Source organism: Epinephelus fuscoguttatus, linkage group LG1 (genome assembly GCF_011397635.1).
Source record: "Epinephelus fuscoguttatus linkage group LG1, E.fuscoguttatus.final_Chr_v1".
In the NCBI taxonomy this organism is placed as follows: domain Eukaryota; kingdom Metazoa; phylum Chordata; class Actinopteri; order Perciformes; family Serranidae; genus Epinephelus; species Epinephelus fuscoguttatus.
Genome location: NC_064752.1, coordinates 52,202,919 through 52,222,776, shown reverse-complemented (window position 1 = coordinate 52,222,776; position 19,858 = coordinate 52,202,919). Strand labels below are relative to the sequence as shown.

Here is a 19,858-nt window from a genome sequence, read left to right as displayed (position 1 = left end):
TATAATTATAATTCTGGCTGTTGTGATACACTATGTTGAAAGTATATATTAATATCTGATAGTGTACATATGTGACAATAATCATATTTGTATAATAACAGTAGAAGTATGACTAATGATAACAGCAGCAGGAGGCATCAGGCAGGACCACGGCAGCAGCACAACCACACACGTCACACCATCCATGTGTAAGTATGTTTGATTCATTACGAACTTGTCTGGAACCAGCACCATTTTCCCTACGTTTTGATGTATAAATTGTGTATGTGGAGGGAAAACTGTGGCAATGACAGTGAGTTAAAGAGAGATTTTAAAGCTGCTCTACACTCTAGCGATTATGTCACCACTCGAGCTCTGTCCCATAGAAACTCATAATAAAATTTTTGCTTTAAATTTGTATGTATGAATGGGATTTGAAAGATGACCAATGCAAATGCAAATGCAAGAATGAAGGGAAGATGGGGAACATTCAAAAATTTGAATGTAGTTTTTGAAGGCATGAATGAAGTGATAGGACTTGAAAATGCTTGAAAAAAACTTGAAATTGTAAGTTTCATATCCACATCAATAAAGCTTGTACTTTCAATCATCATGTTCCTTGCAAGTGCATTTTTTTCCTTTCACCAATAATGAATATTGATGTCACTGATAATAGTGTTGTCTGTGGGTTAACAATAACATGAATATACAAGATATAACATATCACATTATAGTCTTAGTAATTTTTATATAGGCTAACTAGTTATACACATAACTTAAAATGTAATGGTGTTATCATTATTATTATTATTATTATTATTATTATTATAAGTTTGAGGGAGGGTTTTACATATCTACGAGCCTAATCACAATTGATTTTTCTTTTCAAAAGTGGTGCTGTTCAGATGCTAATTAGAATGCAGACTCCAGACTGCAAACTTCTCTCCACTTTGTGCATGTATAGGTCCTGTCTGTGCATGTGTGTGTCTTTCGGACCTACAAAAAAGAGTGAAGAAATGGAATTTCCCCTCAGGGGAAGTAATAAAGTATATAAAAAAAATAAAAAATAAAAAAAAGACTTCACAGACTTTTTCATGCAGTTTACCTTTCAATTATTATAACCACAGCTATAAATGTATTTGTGGTGCCATGTGTTTATGTGTCACCACCGATTTCCTGGATAGGCTCTCTCCATTTGTTGAGCTATTTTGTTGTGCTTTATTGTAATGGGTTCATCTGTGAGACAAGCAGTGAGAATGGCTGAGAGTTTATTATCACTTCATCCATCCACTTGACACTGAGCACCACTGTACTTAATGAACTACAATAGCAGGTGTGCTTGGAGTTGAAATTTTGCCATGTGTTAGTCACACAAATCTATTCAACTCAAAATAAGGAACTGCATATCTGTTATGCCCAGTCTAGGGGTGTCTGGGACATGACATGAAAGGCCCCCATCTTCCCCAAGTCCCAAGTAGCCACAATGAAAAAGTCGTGCGGAACGATCAATAGTACGAATTTATTTACAATGTTTAAATAACAATTAACTGAAATAATAGCTTCAGGGTGGACTAAGGCCAAAATAACAAACAAAAACAATCCTGCCCAGGGAGTAAGTAAATAACCTAACCAAACAAATAAAAAAAACAAATGACAAAAAGCTTACCTCCCTAACTAAATAAACAGGAGAAAAAAGGGTAACAAAACTGGCGGTCCACCCCTACATCTGCTACACAATAAAGATTTTGACATAAACTGCTGTGGCCGGTTGGGAGAGGAGGAAGTTGGGGTCTGCCTGCTAGCTCGAAGCAGGTGCCATCTTGGTCCTTTAAAAACCGAATGCCCTCAGCTGCAGCCAATCACAAACGAGGACAGATCCAATCCACCAATCACCGCCGGGCTATGGCACACACCTATTTGCATACAGAAAACAATACGCACAGAGAACACATGCAGCAAAACACAAACAAAAAGAAATTACGACAGCAGTCGTAACAATATCAAAAATGTAGGCTATTGGCTATGTAAAGAACAGGTAAAAAGTGTTAACACCCTGAGGTCCCCATCAAGATCTTGCTTTCCTTGTTTTCAGTCTTTGTTAGTATTTTCTGTTTTATTTTGATACTTACCCTCGTCTCTCATTCCAGGTACTTTACTTCCTGCCCCTGTGTGTTTCCCTCCTGTGTGATTACTTGCCCCACCCTGATTGGTTTCACCTGTTCCTCATTAGATAGATAGATAGATAGATAGATAGATAGATAGATAGTACTTCATTGATCCCAAACTGGGAAATTCTTGTGTTACAGCAGCAAGTAATCAAACAGTGTGTGGACATTAGAATATAGAAATATGTACTATGTATGTAAAAATGAGTACTACTAAAATTTAAAATACTCGTACTCGTACTCGTACTCGTCGTCCTCCGCTTATCCGGGTCCGGGTCGCGGGGGCAGCAGCGAAGAAGCCCAGACAGTCCTCTCCCCAGCCACTTCCATCAGCTTTTCCGCAGGAACCCCGAGGCGTTCCCAGGCCAGCCGGGTGATGTAATCCCTCCAGCGTGTCCTGGGGTGGCCCCGAGGTCTCCTCCCGGTTGGACATGCCCGAAACACCACCCAAGGGAGGCGTCTGGAAGGCATCCTTACCAAATGCCTGAATCACCTCAACTGGCTCCTCTCGATGTGGAGGAGCAGCGGCTCTACTCCGAGTCCCTCCCGGATGTCTGAGCTCCTTACCCTATCTCTAAGGCTGAGCCCAGCCACCCTGCGGAGGAAACTCATTTCGGCTGCTTGTACTCGCGATCTCATTCTTTCGGTCACTACCCAGAGCTCGTGACCATAGGTGAGGGTTGGAACGTAGATTGACCGGTAAATTGAGAGCTTCGCTTTCTGGCTAAGCTCCCTCTTCACCACAACGGACCGGTTAAGTGCCTGCATCACTGCTGACGCCACCCCAATCTGCCTGTCAATCTCCCGCTCCATCCTACCCTCACTCGTGAACAAGACCCTGAGATACTTAAACTCCTCCACCTGAGGAAGGACCTCCCCCCTGACCTGGAGTGGGCAATCCACCCTTTTCCGGCTGAGGACCATGGCCTCAGACTTGGAGGTGCTGATTCTCATCCCAGCTGCTTCACACTCGGCTGCGAACCGCCCCAGCGAGAGCTGGAGGTCACTGTTCGATGAAGCTAGGAGGACCACGTCATCCGCAAAAAGCAGGGACGAGATCCTCCTGTCACCAAACCTGACACCCTCCACCACTTGGCTGCACCTAGAAATTCTGTCCATAAAAGTTATGAACAGAACCGGTGACAAAGGGCAGCCCTGGCGGAGTCCAACCCTCACCGGGAACAGGTCCGACTTACTGCCAGCCACGCGAACCAGACTCATGCTCCTTCGGTACAGGGACTGGATGGCCTTTAGCAAGGGGCCACCAACCCCATACTCCCGGAGCACCCCCCACAGGATGCCCCTGGGGACATGGTCGTAAGCCTTCTCCAAATCCACAAAACACATGTGGACTGGTTGGGCAAACTCCCATGCCCCCTCCAGCACCCTGGCGAGGGTAAAGAGCTGGTCCACGGTTCCGCGACCGGGACGAAAACCACATTGCTCCTCCTCAATCTGAGCTTCAACTATCGACCGAACCCTCTTCTCCAGCACCCTGGAGTAGACCTTACCGAGTAGGCTGAGGAGTGTGATCCCCCTGTAGTTGGAACACACCCTCTGGTCCCCTTTCTTGAAAATGGGGACCACCACCCCGGTCTGCCACTCCAGAGGCACTGCCCCCGATGTCCACGCAATGTTGCAGAGGCGTGTCAGCCAGGACAGCCCTACAACATCCAGAGCCTTGAGATATCGAGGACGAATCTCATCAACCCCTGGGGCTCCGCCACCTCGGAGTTGTTTCACTACCTTAGCAACTTCTGCCCCAGAAATTGGACGACCCGCCCCCGAGACCCCCTTCTCTGTTTCCTCACTGGAATACGTGTTGGTGGGATTGAGGAGCTCCTCAAAGTATTCCTTCCACCGCCCAACAATGTCCCCAGTTGACGTCAGCAGCTCCCCGCCCCCACTGTAAACAGTGTGAGCAAGTTGCCGCCTTCCCCCCCTGAGGCACCGGACGGTTTGCCAGAACCTCTTTGGAGCCGATCGATAGTCTTCCTCCATGGCCTCACCAAACTCCTCCCACGCCCGAGCTTTTGCCTCCACGACTGCCGCCGCTGCGCTCCGCTTGGCCTGCTGGTACCCGTCAGCTGCTTCCGGAGACCCACAGACCAACCATGCCCTGTAGGCCTCCTTCTTCAGCCTGATGGCTGATTACCGCCACGACTGGCCCCAGCGGCCTTGCGGCCACAGCTCGCAACCACCGCCTCAACAATGGCAGAGCGGAACAAGGCCCATTCGGACTCAATGTCCCTCTCTGCCCTCGGGACGCGGTTGAAGCTCTCCCGGAGGTGGGAGTTGAAGATCATCTGGACAGGTTCTTCCACCAGGCGTTCCCAGCAGACCCTCACTGTTCGTTTGGGCCTGCCAGGTCTGCGCGGCGTCTTCCCCCACCATCTGATCCAACTCACCACCAGGTGGTGATCAGTTGGCAGCTCTGCTCCTCTCTTCACCCGAGTGTCCAGAACATATGGCCGCAGGTCAAATGATACGACTACAAAGTTGATCATTGACCTGCGACCTAGGCTGTCCTGGTGCCACGTGCACCGATGGACATCCTTATGTTTTAACATGGTGTTAGTTATGGCCAAACTGCGACCCGCACAGAAGTCCAGTAACTGAACACCACTCGGGTTCAGATCGGGCAGGCCGTTCCTCCCAGTCACGCCCCTCCAGGTCCCGCTGTCATTGCCCACGTGAGCGTTGAAGTCCCCCAACAGAACAATGGAGTCCCTGGTCGGGGCACTGTCCAGCACCCGTCCCAGGGACTCCAAAAAGGGTGGGTACTCTGAACTGTTGTTCGGTGCATAAGCACAGACAACAGTCAGGACCTGTTCCCCGACCCGAAGGCGCAGGGAAGCAACCCTTTCGTCTACCGGGGTAAACCCCAACGTACAGGCAGAGAGTCTGGGGGCTATCAGAAAGCCCACCCCGGCCCTCCGCCTCTCACCCGGAGCAACTCCAGCAAAGGAGAGAGTCCAACCCCTCTCAAGGACTAGGGTTCCAGAGCTGGAACTATGTGTCGAGGTGAGGCCGATTATATCTAGCCGGTAGCGCTCAACCTCTTCCACAAGCTCCGGCTCCTTCCCCGCCAGAGAGGTGACATTCTATGTCCCAAGAGCCAACTTCTGTAATCGAGGATTGGACTGCCAAGGCCCCCGCCTTGGTCTGCTGCCCAATCCACATTGCACCGAACCCTTCTGGATCCCTCTGCGGGTGGTGGGCCTGCAGGGGGACGAGCCCATGTAGCCGGTTTGGGCTGGGCCCGGCCGGACCCCATGGGCGAAGGCCCGACCACAAGGTGCTCGCCCACGGGCCCCAACCCCAGGCCTGGCTCCAGGGCGGGGCGCCGGTAACCCTCCGGGCCGGGTACATGTGTCCTTGTTTGTATCCATCATGAAGGGTCTTCTGAAGCTTAAATTTAAAATATACAGGCATAAAATAAAATAAAAATATCAAATTGCAGGAGTAAAAAGATCATACTATATACACAACACAGTCAGAAGTGAGGTAGAGGTTGAAAAAAATTGTGCAAAATAGCTTCAAGTGTGCAATTGGTTATTACCAGCAGTGCAAACAAATGGTTGTAACGTAACTATTAAGCTATAGAGGAGAGGCTGTAGAGAGCTCTGAGTGCTCTCTGTCAGACAGAGGGAGGTATTAATTTCCTGTATCTGTCCTTGTAAGCGAGGTTGGAGAAAGAGCTCCGTTGTCTGTCTAGTATGTGGTGAAGAGGATGGTCAGGATTATCCATGATGGATAACAGTTTGTTCAATGTCCTCCTTTCCAACACTGCTTCAAACGGTTTGCAGCTAATCACAGAGCCAGCCTTCTTAATGAGTTTTTTAAGTTGGTCTCACTGGCTCCGATGCTGCTTCTCTAACAGACTACAGAAAAGTAAAGTACCCCTCCTCTCTTGTGTATTTAGTCCACTTGCTGCCCTTTGTCTGTGCCAGTTGGTTCTCAGTTGTCTTAGCACATGTTCTAGCCATCTCTTCCTGGTGTTCTCTAGGTTTTTGATCTGATTTTTTTTTTTTGTATTCTGCTAAGCCCCTTGCCTTTGGAGACGTTTGTTTGTATTTTTGGACTGTTTTTTCTGTGCACCGACCTTTAGTAAAGACCTTGTGTTTGAGTCCTGCAACTGAGTCCTCTCTTTGTTGGTACCAGTCTGATAGTAAGCCAGCGTAGGGTCACTTTAAGTGTTTTATTTGATTATATAGAAAACACCATGGGGGATGCAGTTCTTAGAAACAACTTTAATACAAAGTGATGAAGTTAAAATTAAAGTAATCATCTCAAAGAATTTGATTTAAATGAATGTCTGTTGAGGCACTATCTATCACTGAATGAGGTCACACAGTGGGAAATGAGCCAATGACTTACTCTTGCATTTGCAATATTAGAAAGTGGATGTCGATACATAAAAAGAGAACCATCCATCCATCCATTTTCATCTGCTTATCCGAGGCTGGGTCATGGGGGTCAGCAGACCGAGCCAAGCACCCCAAACATCCCTCTTCTCAGCAACACTTTCCAGCTTCTCCTGGGGGACCCCAAGGTGTACCCAGGCCAGATGAGATGTGTAGTCCCTCCAGCGTATTCTGGGTCGGCCCCGGCCATCCTACCAGTGGGACATGCCCGAAACACCTCCAGTGGGAGGCGCCTAGGAGGCATTCTGATCAGATGCCCGGACCACCTCAACTGACCCCTTTCGATGGGAAGGAGCAGCGGCTCTGCTCCGAGCTCCCTCTGGATGTCCGAGCTCCTAACCCTATCTCTAAGGCTGAGCCCAGCCACCCCACGGAGGAAACTTATTTCATCCACTTGTATCTGTGATCTCATTCTTTCAGTCACTTCCCAGAGGTCATGACCATAGGTGAGGATTGGGACGTAGATGGACCAGTAAATCGATAGCTTCGCCTTACGGCTTAGCTCTCTCTTCACCACGACGGACCAGTGCAGCGCCTGCATCACTGCAGAAGCTGCATCAAACTGCCAATCCTCAGCTCAGTGGATTATTTTAAATCTCTTCTAAAGACTCACTTTTATTAATTGGCCTTCTCTTAATCCTGTTTTATTATTGTTGTACTGTATGTTTACTTTGTTGGGGATGGGTGTTTTTAAGTTAATTTTTCAAGGCTAATTTTATTTCTCTTGGTGGTTTTTTATGTTGGCAATTGTATTGTATGTGATATGTTTTATCTCTGTTGTACAGCACCTTGTAACTCGTTTTTGAAAGGTGCTATATAAATAAAGTTATTATTATTATTATTAATCCATCACACACTCCATTCTACCCTCACTCATGAAGAAGACCCCAAGATACTTGAACTCCCTTGCTTGAGGCAGTAATTCTCCCCCAACCCGGAGGGGGCAATCCACCATTTTCTGGCAAAGAACCATGGCCTCAGATTTGGAGGAACTGACTCTCATCCCATCCGCTTCACACTAGGCTGCAAACCGCCCCACTGCTTGCTGGAGGTCATGCTGTGATGAAGCCAACAGAACAACATCATCTGCGTTAAAGCAGAGATGCAATTCTGAGGCCCCAAACCAGACCCCTTCCTCCCCCCCAGCTGTGTGGGAACAACTACAAAGGGATTAGGATAATCCTGATATTTTGGATCAAAGGTATCCAGATACGACCAAAACGTTTTGAAAAACACAAACTGAAGGCTTGATCTAGATCAAAACCAGGATTGAATTACATATTCTCATCTGTTTTCAGATTTTTTTTTCTCCCTTCTGAACCACCCATTTTCAAGATTTAATCCAATTCAATATCCAACCAGATTACCTCTGAACAACTAAGCCCTGGTTTTTAAAGATGGAGACTGGATTGGTTTACAATTTACAACTACCATTTGGGTTGCGGAAAGAGCTTTCATTTGATAAAACTTTTTTTGGCCCAAAACTTCAGTTACACCCCTCAGGTTCTCATCCCTTATGCAGTCAATTTATGAAACCTGTGATAAGTGCACATTTTCACTCAAATTGAAATCGTTTCAACTTGTGCAGATACCTCATTGCATTTGCAAACGTCTATTTGCCTTTTTAAAAATTTACTTCTAATGTAATTCTTCTTGATATAACATTTATTTTGTCTCACTTTGTACAACTTAGTAATGTAAAGAAGAGCCTGGTGAGTCTAAGGTGTTTCAAAATGGTTACTATACAGGGGGTTAACCCTTTTTAAATGTCAATAGTTGTTCGAAAGCATACTATGCTTTACATGCCTGTCTTTGTTTTCACAGACGATGAGGTGACAGTGGGAAAATTCTATGCCACTTTCCTAATCCAGGATTATTTCAGGAAATTGAAGAAAAGAGAGGAAGAGTACTATGGCTACGGACTCACCAAGAAAAGTGCTACTCATGAGATACAGGTAAGGAGTTCATTGGATTTGTAGGGAATGATTTGATTATTCTTTGATCTTGGTCAATCCAAATTATGTAATTCATGTGATTGCCACTCAAAATAGTAAAAGTAAGGATGTTGCCGACCAGGAGCTTCTGGTGGTCCCCAGGACCAGACTAAAGGCCAAAGGAGAACGAGCCTTTGGGGTAGTGGCCCCAAGACTCTGGAATGCCCTACCCCTGGCCCTGCGTTCAGTCCCATCTGAGAGCACTTTCAAACAACAGCTGAAGACTCACCTGTACAGGCAGGCTTTCACCCACCTATAGCCAACCATCCTTGTCTTCTCGTCATATTTGTTGTCTTATTCTATGCTTTTACCTTGTTAATTTTGATGAAGCAGAATTGGTGCCTGGAGCTGGGCCTGATGGCTCCCGACCTTGTCTTCAACTATTTGGTTGGACTCGCCTTCTACTCAAATAAGTATCTTAGAATCAATCAATCAATCAATCAATCAATCAGTCAATTTTATTTAAAGAAAGGCACTCTTGCGCTTCAGCCAAAAATAAAACTGGATCAGTGCTCACAGCACAGGACAAAATAGTAGACAGTACATCAAGTGTGCCACTTCAAAAAATGACTGAACCCAAATGAAAGGAGGCTGGAGCACCCGATAAAATTGCAGAGCTTTTAATAAGGTGCAAACAGACTGACGTTTTGACGCTACTGCATCTTCTTCAGAGTCAAACAGGTACTGGTAGAACAGTGGCAGTTAAATACCCACATCCTGAAACTCAAACAGTATCTCGCTGGTAAATGAGGATGAGGGAGAAATTAACCAATCATGTTCAGGCACTCATCAAAAACAGGGTTTAAAGAATCAGCAATCCATAAACAGAAAACACTCCCCCTAAGAATGATGAAGATGAGAGAAAAAAAAGTCCATGCGGTTCAACAGTGTTCAATGTATGAATCCAATAAGCTTCTCTTCTGAGGAGTTTGTTGACAATATCTCTACCTCTCTGTGGGGGGGGAAACCTTTTCGATGCCATAAAAACGGAGAAAAGCACAAGAACCATGATTAGCTTTAACATAATGGCGTGCACTCGCATAATCCATGTTGTGATTGCAAATAGCAGCCTTATGTTCAGCTATCCTGGCTTTAAGAGGGCGTTTAGTCTGTCCCACATAAACCTTGCCGCATGGACATTTCAGTATGTAAATAACATGAGTTGTGCTGCAGTTGATAAATGAGTTAATTGTGAACTTTTTCCCCGTACGCGGATGACAAAAATATTTAGAATCAGTTGAGTTGGAGCAGTGGGTACAGTGACCACATCTATAAAAACCTAGAGGTGGGGAGGGTAACCACGTAGACCTGGGAGAGGGAACACTCAAGACAGTATGGACCAGTCTGTCTCTTAATGAGCGCGCTCTTCTAAAAGAGATCAGAGGGGGTTCAGCACAGATCTTTTTGAGGGCAGGGTCGCTTTGTAAGATGTGCCAGTGTTTTTTCATAATGTTCTTAATTTCTCCCGCAATAGGAGAGAATTCGGTGGAGAAGCAGAGACGAGCGCTTGGATTTATCAAGAAGGCTGGACCTGTTAGTGCGCGCTGCCCTCTGATAGGCTATCGATATATCCCTCTCAGCGTAGCCTCTTTCCAGGAAGCGCTCCGTCATTTCCACTGCCTTGTGCTCAAACTCCTCCTCAGTGCTGCAATTCCTTTTCAGTCGCAGAAACTGTCCCGTGGGAATATTTTTGATTAATTGCTTGGGATGATGGCTATCTGCTCTCAGGAGAGTGTTTCTACTTAATGGTTTGTGATAGATTGTAGTGTCCAAACCCCCGTGTTTGTTTTTGTAAATGGTCAAGTCTAATAAATTGATTTTTTGTTTGGATTGTTCAACTGTAAACCGTAGAAACTCCGTGGTAGAGTTAATGAAATCGAGGAAATCATTAAGCTCATCAGTGGTGCCCGTCCACAAAAACAAAATGTCATCAATGTACTGTTTCCATAGGAGGATCATAGAATTAAATGGGTTGTTGGCTGAACTGTGAATGAACTTATGTTCCCAATATCCCATCAATAAACATGCATACGATGGCGCAAAAGCACTCCCCATGCTTACCCATGGACTTTGCAGATAATAGGAGCCTGCATATTGGAAATAATTTCTGGAAAGAATTATTTCAGTAAGTGTCACCAAAAATTCACTGGGGGGCAATACCTCAGTGGGGCGTGTTTGGAGATAAAATAGCAGTGCTTCAATGCCAGCATCATGAGGGATACATGTTTATAAACTTTGGACATCACAGGTTACAAGAATGAACTCCTGGTCACTCTTGAAAGAGTCTAACAATTTCAAAATGTCTGTAGTATCTCCCAAATAAGAGGGGAGATGGGAAACATGTTTCTTGAGAAAAAAATCGAGATATTGTGAAAGGGGTTCTGTAAGACAACCAATACTTGATACAATGGGTCTAAGAGGGGGGTTAATAAGAGATTTATGAATTTTAGGGAACCCGTAAAACACAGGACAAATAGGATGTACTACTGTCAAGAATTCTTTTTCTTGTTTAGTGATCCATGCTCGTGAAAACCCTGACTCCAAAACCACATCAATCTCAATTTTATATTGCTCTACAGGATTTCGAGTTAAGGGGGTGTAGCAGCTTTTATCTGTGAGTTGAGACATGATGCTGTTATTATATTGATCAAAACTCATAACTACAATAGAACCCCCTTTGTCTGCAGAGCGAATCACAATGTCTTTTCTCTGTTCTAGTTCATTCAAACATTTTAGTTCAACATTAGATAAATTCATCTTATGATTTGCCTTCTTACAGATTTTGGATAAATCATTTTCTACCAAGTTGCTGTACGTGATGATAGAAGGATTGAGATTAGAGTGGGGAACAAAACAAGATTTGTTTTTGAATGTTGCAGCTTCTCTAACGGGCAGACAAGTCTCGTTTGTATTAGAATTTCTCAAAATGACATCACTATTAGTTAAGACATTATGTCTATGAGAGAAAAAATGTTTAAGGTGGAGAGATCGAAAGAACTTGAATGTGTCAATTTTTAATTTGAATGGGTCAACATTATTAGTGGGACAAAAAGACAAGCCCTTACTCAAAATCCCAGTCTCATCTGCAGTCAGATTACATCCAGAAATGTTGATCGCTGTCTGCTCCGGTTGCGTTGGGAGTGACGCAGCAGTTCGGGAGCGGGTCCTCCCCTGCCCCCTCATCCCCCTCCTCGTTGCCCTTGACGACGAGGTTTGGCGTTGCCCAAAAAAGACTTTGTGCTGCGCTGGCTGTCCACGTCACTTGTCGGTGAGGAATCCCATTCGCTGGCCGAGGTGGAGAGTCTCTCATTGTTACGTGGCTGTCGAGATGGGCGGGTTTTTTGAAATTTTCTCCTTCCATCTTTCCATTCATAGATTTTGCCTTCCGCATAATCCTTTGTGTCTCTTTCATATTTCTTAATTTTGTAGCTTTGCAGCTCCTGTTGAAAGGATCTCAGGGAAGTCGTGATCTTACTGGTGATTGTATTTGAAGTCTCTGTGTCAACTTGTGCCTTGATTTTCGATTCCAGCGATTTGATTTCTGCATTTGTCATTTCTTTCTTTGTCTTGGTTTTTTCAGTAATCAGCAACATCAAGTCTAGAGAGCATTTGTTCAGAATCTGTTCCCATTTGTGCATAAAGTCTGTGTCATCTCGGCCGAAGGACGGGGCCTTGTTCATGCGAAGCCCACGAGGAATTCGTTTTTCTCTCCAGTACTCTGAAAGGGTGATAGAGTGCCAGAGGAAGCGGGTGTCTCTCTCTCTTAAGTCCTCCAGGTCTCTCTCGAGGGAAAGAATGCTTGGCGCTGGTGATTCCAGAGCTTCTTGAAATAATGAGTGCGGTAATATGATGTTAGCACCTTGTTCATTGGTGAATGATAAAGTCTCTGACCGTGTCTCAGTGGTCACATTAATAGATGCAAATATACTCATGGTTCTTCAGAGATGGCGAGCTGCACAGAGAGGGAGGTCGTCCTGGAAGATCTCCAAGGTTATATCAAAGAAAGGCACGCTTGCGCTTCAGCCAAAAATAAAACTGGATCAGTGCTCACAACACAGGACAAAATAGTAGACAGTACATCAAGTGGGCCACTTCAAAAAATGACTGAACCCAGATGAAAGGAGGCTGGAGCACTCGATAAAATTGCAGAGCTTTTAATAAGGTGCAAACAGACTGACGTTTCAACGCTACTGCGTCTTCTTCAGAGTCAAACAGGTACTGGTAGAACAGTGGCAGTTAAATACCCACATCCTGAAACTCAAACAGTATCTCATTGGTAAATGAGGATGAGGGAGAAATTAACCAATCCTGTTCAGGCACTCATCAAAAACAGGGTGTAAAGAATCAGCAATCCATAAAGAGAAAACACTCCCCCTAAGAATGATGAAGATAAGAGGAAAAAAAAAGAAACAAAGAAAAATATATATAATTATAATAATAATAATGATATTTAATAAATAAAATATAGAAATAATAATAATAATCCTAAAGAACGAGAAAAGAGAGAAAATAAATAAATAAATAATAATAATAATAATAATAATAATATATATATATATATATATATATATATATATATATAAATTATATATATATATATACAGTACAGGCCAAAAGTTTGGACACACCTTCTCATTCAATGCGTTTTCTTTATTTTCATGACTATTTACATTGTAGATTCTCACTGAAGGCATCAAAATTATGAATGAACACATGTGGAGTTATGTACTTAACAAAAATAGGTTAAATAACTGAAAACATGTTTTATATTCTAGTTTCTTCAAAATAGCCACCCTTTGCTCTGATTACTGCTTTGCACACTCTTGGCATTCTCTCGATGAGCTTCAAGAGGTAGTCACCTGAAATGGTTTCCACTTCACAGGTGTGCCTTATTAATTAGTGGAATTTCTTGCTTTATCAATGGGGTTGGGACCATCAGTTGTGTTGTGCAGAAGTCAGGTTAATACACAGCCGACTGTTAAAATTCATATTATGGCAAGAACCAATCAGCTAACTAAAGAAAAACGAGTGGCCATCATTACTTTAAGAAATGAAGGTCAGTCAGTCCGGAAAATTGCAAAAACTTTAAATGTGACCCCAAGTTGAGTCGCAAAAACCATCAAGCGCTACAACGAAACTGGCACACATGAGGACCGACCCAGGAAAGGAAGACCAAGAGTCACCTCTGCTTCTGAGGATAAGTTCATCCGAGTCACCAGCCTCAGAAATCGCAAGTTAACAGCAGCTCAGATCAGAGACCAGATGAATGCCACACAGAGTTCTAGCAGCAGACCCATCTCTAGAACAACTGTTAAGAGGAGACTGCGCGAATCAGGCCTTCATGGTCAAATAACTGCTAGGAAACCACTGCTAAGGAGAGGCAACAAGCAGAAGAGATTTGTTTGGGCCAAGAAACACAAGAAATGGACATTAGACCAGTGGAAATCTGTGCTTTGGTCTGATGAGTCCAAATTTGAGATCTTTGGTTCCAACCGCCGTGTCTTTGTGAGACGCAGAAAAGGTGAACGGATGGATTCCACATGCCTGGTTCCCACTGTGAAGCATGGAGGAGGAGGTGTGATGGTGTGGGGGTGTTTTGCTGGTGACACTGTTGGGGATTTATTCAAAATTGAAGGCACACTGAACCAGCATGGCTACCACAGCATCCTGCAGCGACATGCCATCCCATCCAGTTTGCGTTTAGTTGGACGATCATTTATTTTTCAACAGGACAATGACCCCAAACACACCTCCAGGCTGTGTAAGGGCTATTTGACCAAGAAGGAGAGTGATGGAGTGCTGCAGCAGATGACCTGGCCTCCACAGTCACCGGACCTGAACCCAATCGAGATGGTTTGGGGTGAGCTGGACCGCAGAGTGAAGGCAAAGGGGCCAACAAGTGCTAAACACCTCTGGGAACTCCTTCAAGACTGTTGGAAAACCATTTCAGGTGACTACCTCTTGAAGCTCATGGAGAGAATGCCAAGAGTGTGCAAAGCAGTAATCAGAGCAAAGGGTGGCTATTTTGAAGAAACTAGAATATAAAACATGTTTTCAGTTATTTCACCTTTTTTGTTAAGTACATAACTCCACATGTGTTCATTCATAGTTTTGATGCCTTCAGTGAGAATCTACAATGTAAATAGTCATGAAAATAAAGAAAACGCATTGAATGAGAAGGTGTGTCCAAACTTTTGGCCTGTACTGTATATATATATATATATATATATATATATATATATATATATATACACACACACATATATAAAATAAAATAAAATAAAATGATAATAATGACAATAAATAAAATAAATACTAATAATAATAAAATAAAATTACTAACCACCTAGAGATGTAACCCGATGTTTTACAGAAAACATGAAAAATTCAATTCTTCATTAAGTCCATGCAGTCAATTTTATTTGTAAAGCCCAATATCACAAATCACAATTTGCCTCACAGGGCTTTACAGCATACGACATCCCTCTGTCCTTAGGACCCTCACAGCAGATAAGGAAAAACTCCCCCAAAAAAACTCTTTAATGGGGGAAAAAAATGGTAGAAACCTCAGGTAGAGTAGTCTCGCCACCAGACAATCAGAGATCTCTGCCTTCTGATAGTCTGGGGACACTCCTTTCTAAAGTGTGTTTAACACACCGGAGAAAATGGCAGGCAACAAAGCAATGCCCCCTCCTGGAAATGTGCGCTCCCCCTTTTCTCGTCCTCAAGGAAACAAACACACAGAGAGCTTGTAAATGGATGCCGAGAGATTTAACTCCGTTTTATCAAACATGTGCTCAGTCCACAATGAAGCACTTACAGCAACTTTGTTTAAAACTTTTAACGCAGTCGGACTATGTTTACGAGCACAAGAGTTCAGCGAGCCACTGAAGGACCGCCCTGCAGATTTACTATTGGTTCTGCAACGTAGGGAGTTTTTTTAAACTCTGAAATTGTATCCGCCAATTTAAACACAAAATCAGGGAGAAAGACATCAGCCTTTAGTTAAGCAAAATGTCTAAAGACTGACTTGTGAGTCTACAGGAAGAGCAACTGAGGAGGGATCCCTCTTCCAGGATGGACAGATGTGCCATAGATGTCGTACAGAACAGATCATCATGATAAATTAAGAGTAATCCATATGACACAATGATACAGAAAGAGAGACAGAGACAGAACGACAGAGACAGGGAGAGTTGCAGGACAGACGGTAATGACAGTAGCTTACAACAACATTAATGAAAGTAATAATATTATAGTTATAATTCTGGCTATTGTGGTACAATATGTTGAAAGTATAAATTAATATCTGATAGTATGCATATGTGACAATAATGATATGTGTATAATTACAGTAGAATTGTGACTAATGATAACAGCAGCAGCAGGAGGCATCTGGCAGGACCACGGCAGCGCAACCACACACGTCACACCATCCAGGCACCGCTGTGATATAAGTTAACCTGCGAGACAGGCACAAAGGCTCTGGAGAAGAAGCCGAGTTAGTGACATGCAGTACGGCCGAGTTAGCAAGATGCAGTAACAGGACATGAGAGAGAAGAAGAGAGAAGGAGAGATGGTGCCCGGTGTATTATAGGAGGTCCCCCAGCAGACTAGGCCTAAGTCAGCCTAACTAGGGGCTGGTACAAGGCAAGCCTGAGCCAGCCCTAACTATAAGCTTTATCAAAGAGGAAAGTCTTAAGTCTTGTCTTAAATGTGGAGGCGGTGTCTGCCTCTCGGACCACAACAGGAAGATGATTCCACAGGAGAGGAGCCTGATAGCTGAAGGCTCTGTTAGTTAGTTGATGTTGAGAAAATCACTGGAGACACGTAGAATCAGGTGCAACCGAGTTTGATGTGTTCACAGGCAACAACACATACAACTCAATGAGTCAAGCTCTGGAACAAAGAAGTTTCACTCTCTGAGCGCTTTCTTTTATGCTGGTGAAGATTCTGTTGAATCTCCACCTTTTTTCCTTAATCCTGCCCACTTGAGCCAGAACACATGTTTTTTTCCCTTTTGGGTGAGTCCAATTCTATTGGTGTATTCTTTTCACGCCACCTGGATGTGAGATACGTTGGTGTCCAAGTTCAAGGCCATACAGATAGCTGAGAGGCCCCAAGAGGCCCATTCTACACGCCAACAATACAATAAACATTAATCATGATCCAGTTCTAGTGGTTATAGTTCTATCTGTGTTCATTAAGAGTAAGATATTCACTCAATAGTAATACTTTATCATAATATTCAGGGTTACAAATTGTGATTTTTAGAGGTGTTATTTTAACACGAGGTATATCACTAACATACGAGGTATATCACAGTGGGCTATATTACCATTCCAGTGCATGCATAGTTATATGATGATTACAGCGAATAAGGCACACAAGTGATCATACAACAGGTAATATGGTCCAGTCACTGGTTATCAGGAGCATAGGCCGACATACCAGCCATTCGCAGAAGACGATATGATGCAACCTGATCCCGTAGCAACTCAACCTCCTGCTGCAATTCCTGGTAAGCTGCCAGCTGCCGCTGCAGGTCACGGTTATCCTGTGTCAGGGAGTTGACTTGTGCGCTCAGGTTAAGTATCTCCTGGCGATCCTGTTGGTGCTGTTCCTTTAGGGCCCAGCGGTTCTCTGTTCTACTAATCGTGTAGGAGCCGGCCTGCAGTTTGCGCAGCTTTGGCTGTAACTCGGGAGGGAGGCTATGCACCAGCCGGCGGTAGGGGGTCTTAGGGACACCATGAAGCAGGGTTCGCAGATCATCCACAAACTGCTTCTGTCTCTCCGAGGTAGGCTTCCCATCAGGCAAGTAACGGAGGTATTTCTCTACCTCCTCAGGATATACCTCGTACTCCTGTTGCAGCAATGCTCTTGTGGCTGGGGGCGGTGGTTTCTGTGGTATGGGTGTTGAAACCCAGACCGGTGGGTCATCCGTTGAGTGGGGCTCACTGACAGGTGGGCTGGTCGGAGACCAGGATGCGTGTACAGACGCCTGCTCCTCTGCATCTGTTTCGGGGTCTTCCTCTGAGGAAGAGGATGTCTCAGAGGCTGGCCCGGGCAGTGGCGGAATCCACTGGTTGCACTCAGGGGTGTCGTATTGCGGTTGCTTCTGCATCATGGAGGTTGGCCGGGTCTCAGGTGCAGCCGGCGCCATGCACCGAGATGAGGAAGGTGCCACGCTGCCTGGACACATCTCCCAGGGGTTCCTCATTTGGCTTGGCCTTGGTTTGGCTATGTCACATAAGTCGATGGTGCTGGGGGGGTTGGTTGAGGGTTGATGTCTCCCCTGTAGTTGTCGATCCCCATCCCATCATGGCCATGCCTTGGCTTGGGGTTTCAATCAGGGGCTGGGGCTCCGGCATAGTACATTGCGGGTTGTCAGCGGGGCTGAATGGGTCTGGTTCGGGGTTTGGGTCAGTAGTGGCTGCATGGGCGGAGGCGTGTAGGTCATTGGTGAGGTCACTGGGGCATAATGGTACCAGCAGGCTTCGATAGGGGCTCCTCCTCGGGGCACATACAGGGGTGGAGGTCTGTTGATCAGCCTGGGAGACTGGTTGAGGAAGTTTAGACGATACTGCACAGCTGGGCGCTCCTGATGGTAGGCTGGCCCGGGGTGGCACCCTGGGCTCTGATGGCATGGGTATGGGGTTCTCCAGTTGCTGGCCATGCTCTGCACCTATCTACATGTTGTGAAGGACACAATTCATTTTTCTCTTTTTCCCTTTTTCCACTAACTGCTCAACTGTATAAACAAATCGTGCAAGTTGGTTAGTTTCTATGTCTGTTGCATTTAGTGATTATCCCTTGCCCCGTTTTGGTTCTCCCCTTACGCGATCTCATACTCCCCCTCCACATTCCCATTCACTGGCTCGTATAGGTAATAATTTACTCGAGAATCGTCTCGTGCCAATAATTCTATTTCTTTGGGGAGCCTTGCCTGTTGATTTATCAACACGACAAACTGTCCTGTGGCAGTTTTCATGGCCCTTCTCACCATTATTTGCACTAGGGGAAAGACACAGCAGATTATTATGAGAATGGTCAGTACAAGAAGTCCAAATATTATCCCTATTGTCTGCAACATCTTCTCAATGGACAGTTTCTCCAGCCACTCCAGAAATTATGGGGTGTTGGTGTTCCAATTGGAATGCTGCACGTGTTGGTCTTTGAGCATGCGTATGTTCTCTAAGGCTCTGGTTAAGTTGCCATCCTCTCCTGTATGCATGGGGATGGCCATACAGCATTCCTCTCCTACCACATCACATACACCTTGATATTGAGCTAGCATTTTCTCGATGACAAGCCTGTTTTGCACAGTCATTAGTGAGGTAGCATGCAATTGTTCACTCACTCCTTCCAAGGCTTCTATAGTCCAATTTACAAATCTTTGTTGATTATACCATAAATAATTTACCCAACGGCTATTGCAGGCTATGTACTGGGCGTTCATTATGCATCCTACGAATGGCATAGACCCTAGTCCTCTGCCTCTCTTTATCCAATCATCTCCTATGGCCTGATGTTCCCTGGGGACACCTTGAGGCACCTGGTCCCATGTAATGTATATGCTATCATCCTTCAGCCAGTTTTTTTGGTTTTTAATTGCTCTACGAGCTCTTTTTGGGCTATCATCAGCTAAACTTATTATTGTAATTGGCCCTGTCAGCATAACCGGCACACAAATTCCAGTCCTATTGGCTGGTAGCACAGCTCATACCTATCGATCTTTTTTCGCACATCCAGAATATATCTGCCAGTGGATCGGTACCTTTGCTGAGATTGTAAACCCAAATCCATGTGGCGTGGGTATGGTTACGCCCCATGGCATGTGAGGTGGCCGCTGTACCGCTCACCACCTGATGACACTGAATCTTAGCTTTCTCTGTAGTTTGGCATGTTTTTGTGTTCCAAGTTCGACTGGTTTTAACATGCGTGAAATTTTCCCACTTGCACTGGATCAACTCCTCCGCTTCGTGAGTGGTGTCACTGAGGGTGGAGTTTTCTAGCCAATATTCTATGGCTCCCCGTGCCACACAAAATGGAAATACAGTATCGCGTGCCAAATGCACTACTGGTGGTACTTGAAATTCTTTTTTGGTTTGATCAGGAGCACCAGATTTTGCGATTATTTACGTAATTTGCTTTCCCCGCCACCATCCACATGGTACACTGTGCAAAACAGGTTTCTGTGACAGGCTATGCATGAGCTGTTGGTTACCTGTTTGGCAGAGTATTCTAGCCTCTGGTAGAAAATATTGGATCTCCAAGTGGTAGTTCTTATCAA

The 19,858-nt window shown here is 44.8% G+C and overlaps 1 protein-coding gene across 1 annotated transcript in view; it reads left to right on the top strand.

Annotated features, from left to right (window-relative positions):
- LOC125886092 (dihydropyridine-sensitive L-type skeletal muscle calcium channel subunit alpha-1-like) overlaps nt 1–19,858 on the top strand; it is a 542,543-nt gene that overhangs the window by 462,491 nt on the left and 60,194 nt on the right. Inside the window, exon 39 of the mRNA XM_049572040.1 lies at nt 8,396–8,526. Coding sequence (XP_049427997.1) covers nt 8,396–8,526 — 131 coding nt within the window. The remainder of the gene's footprint in view (nt 1–8,395; nt 8,527–19,858) is intronic.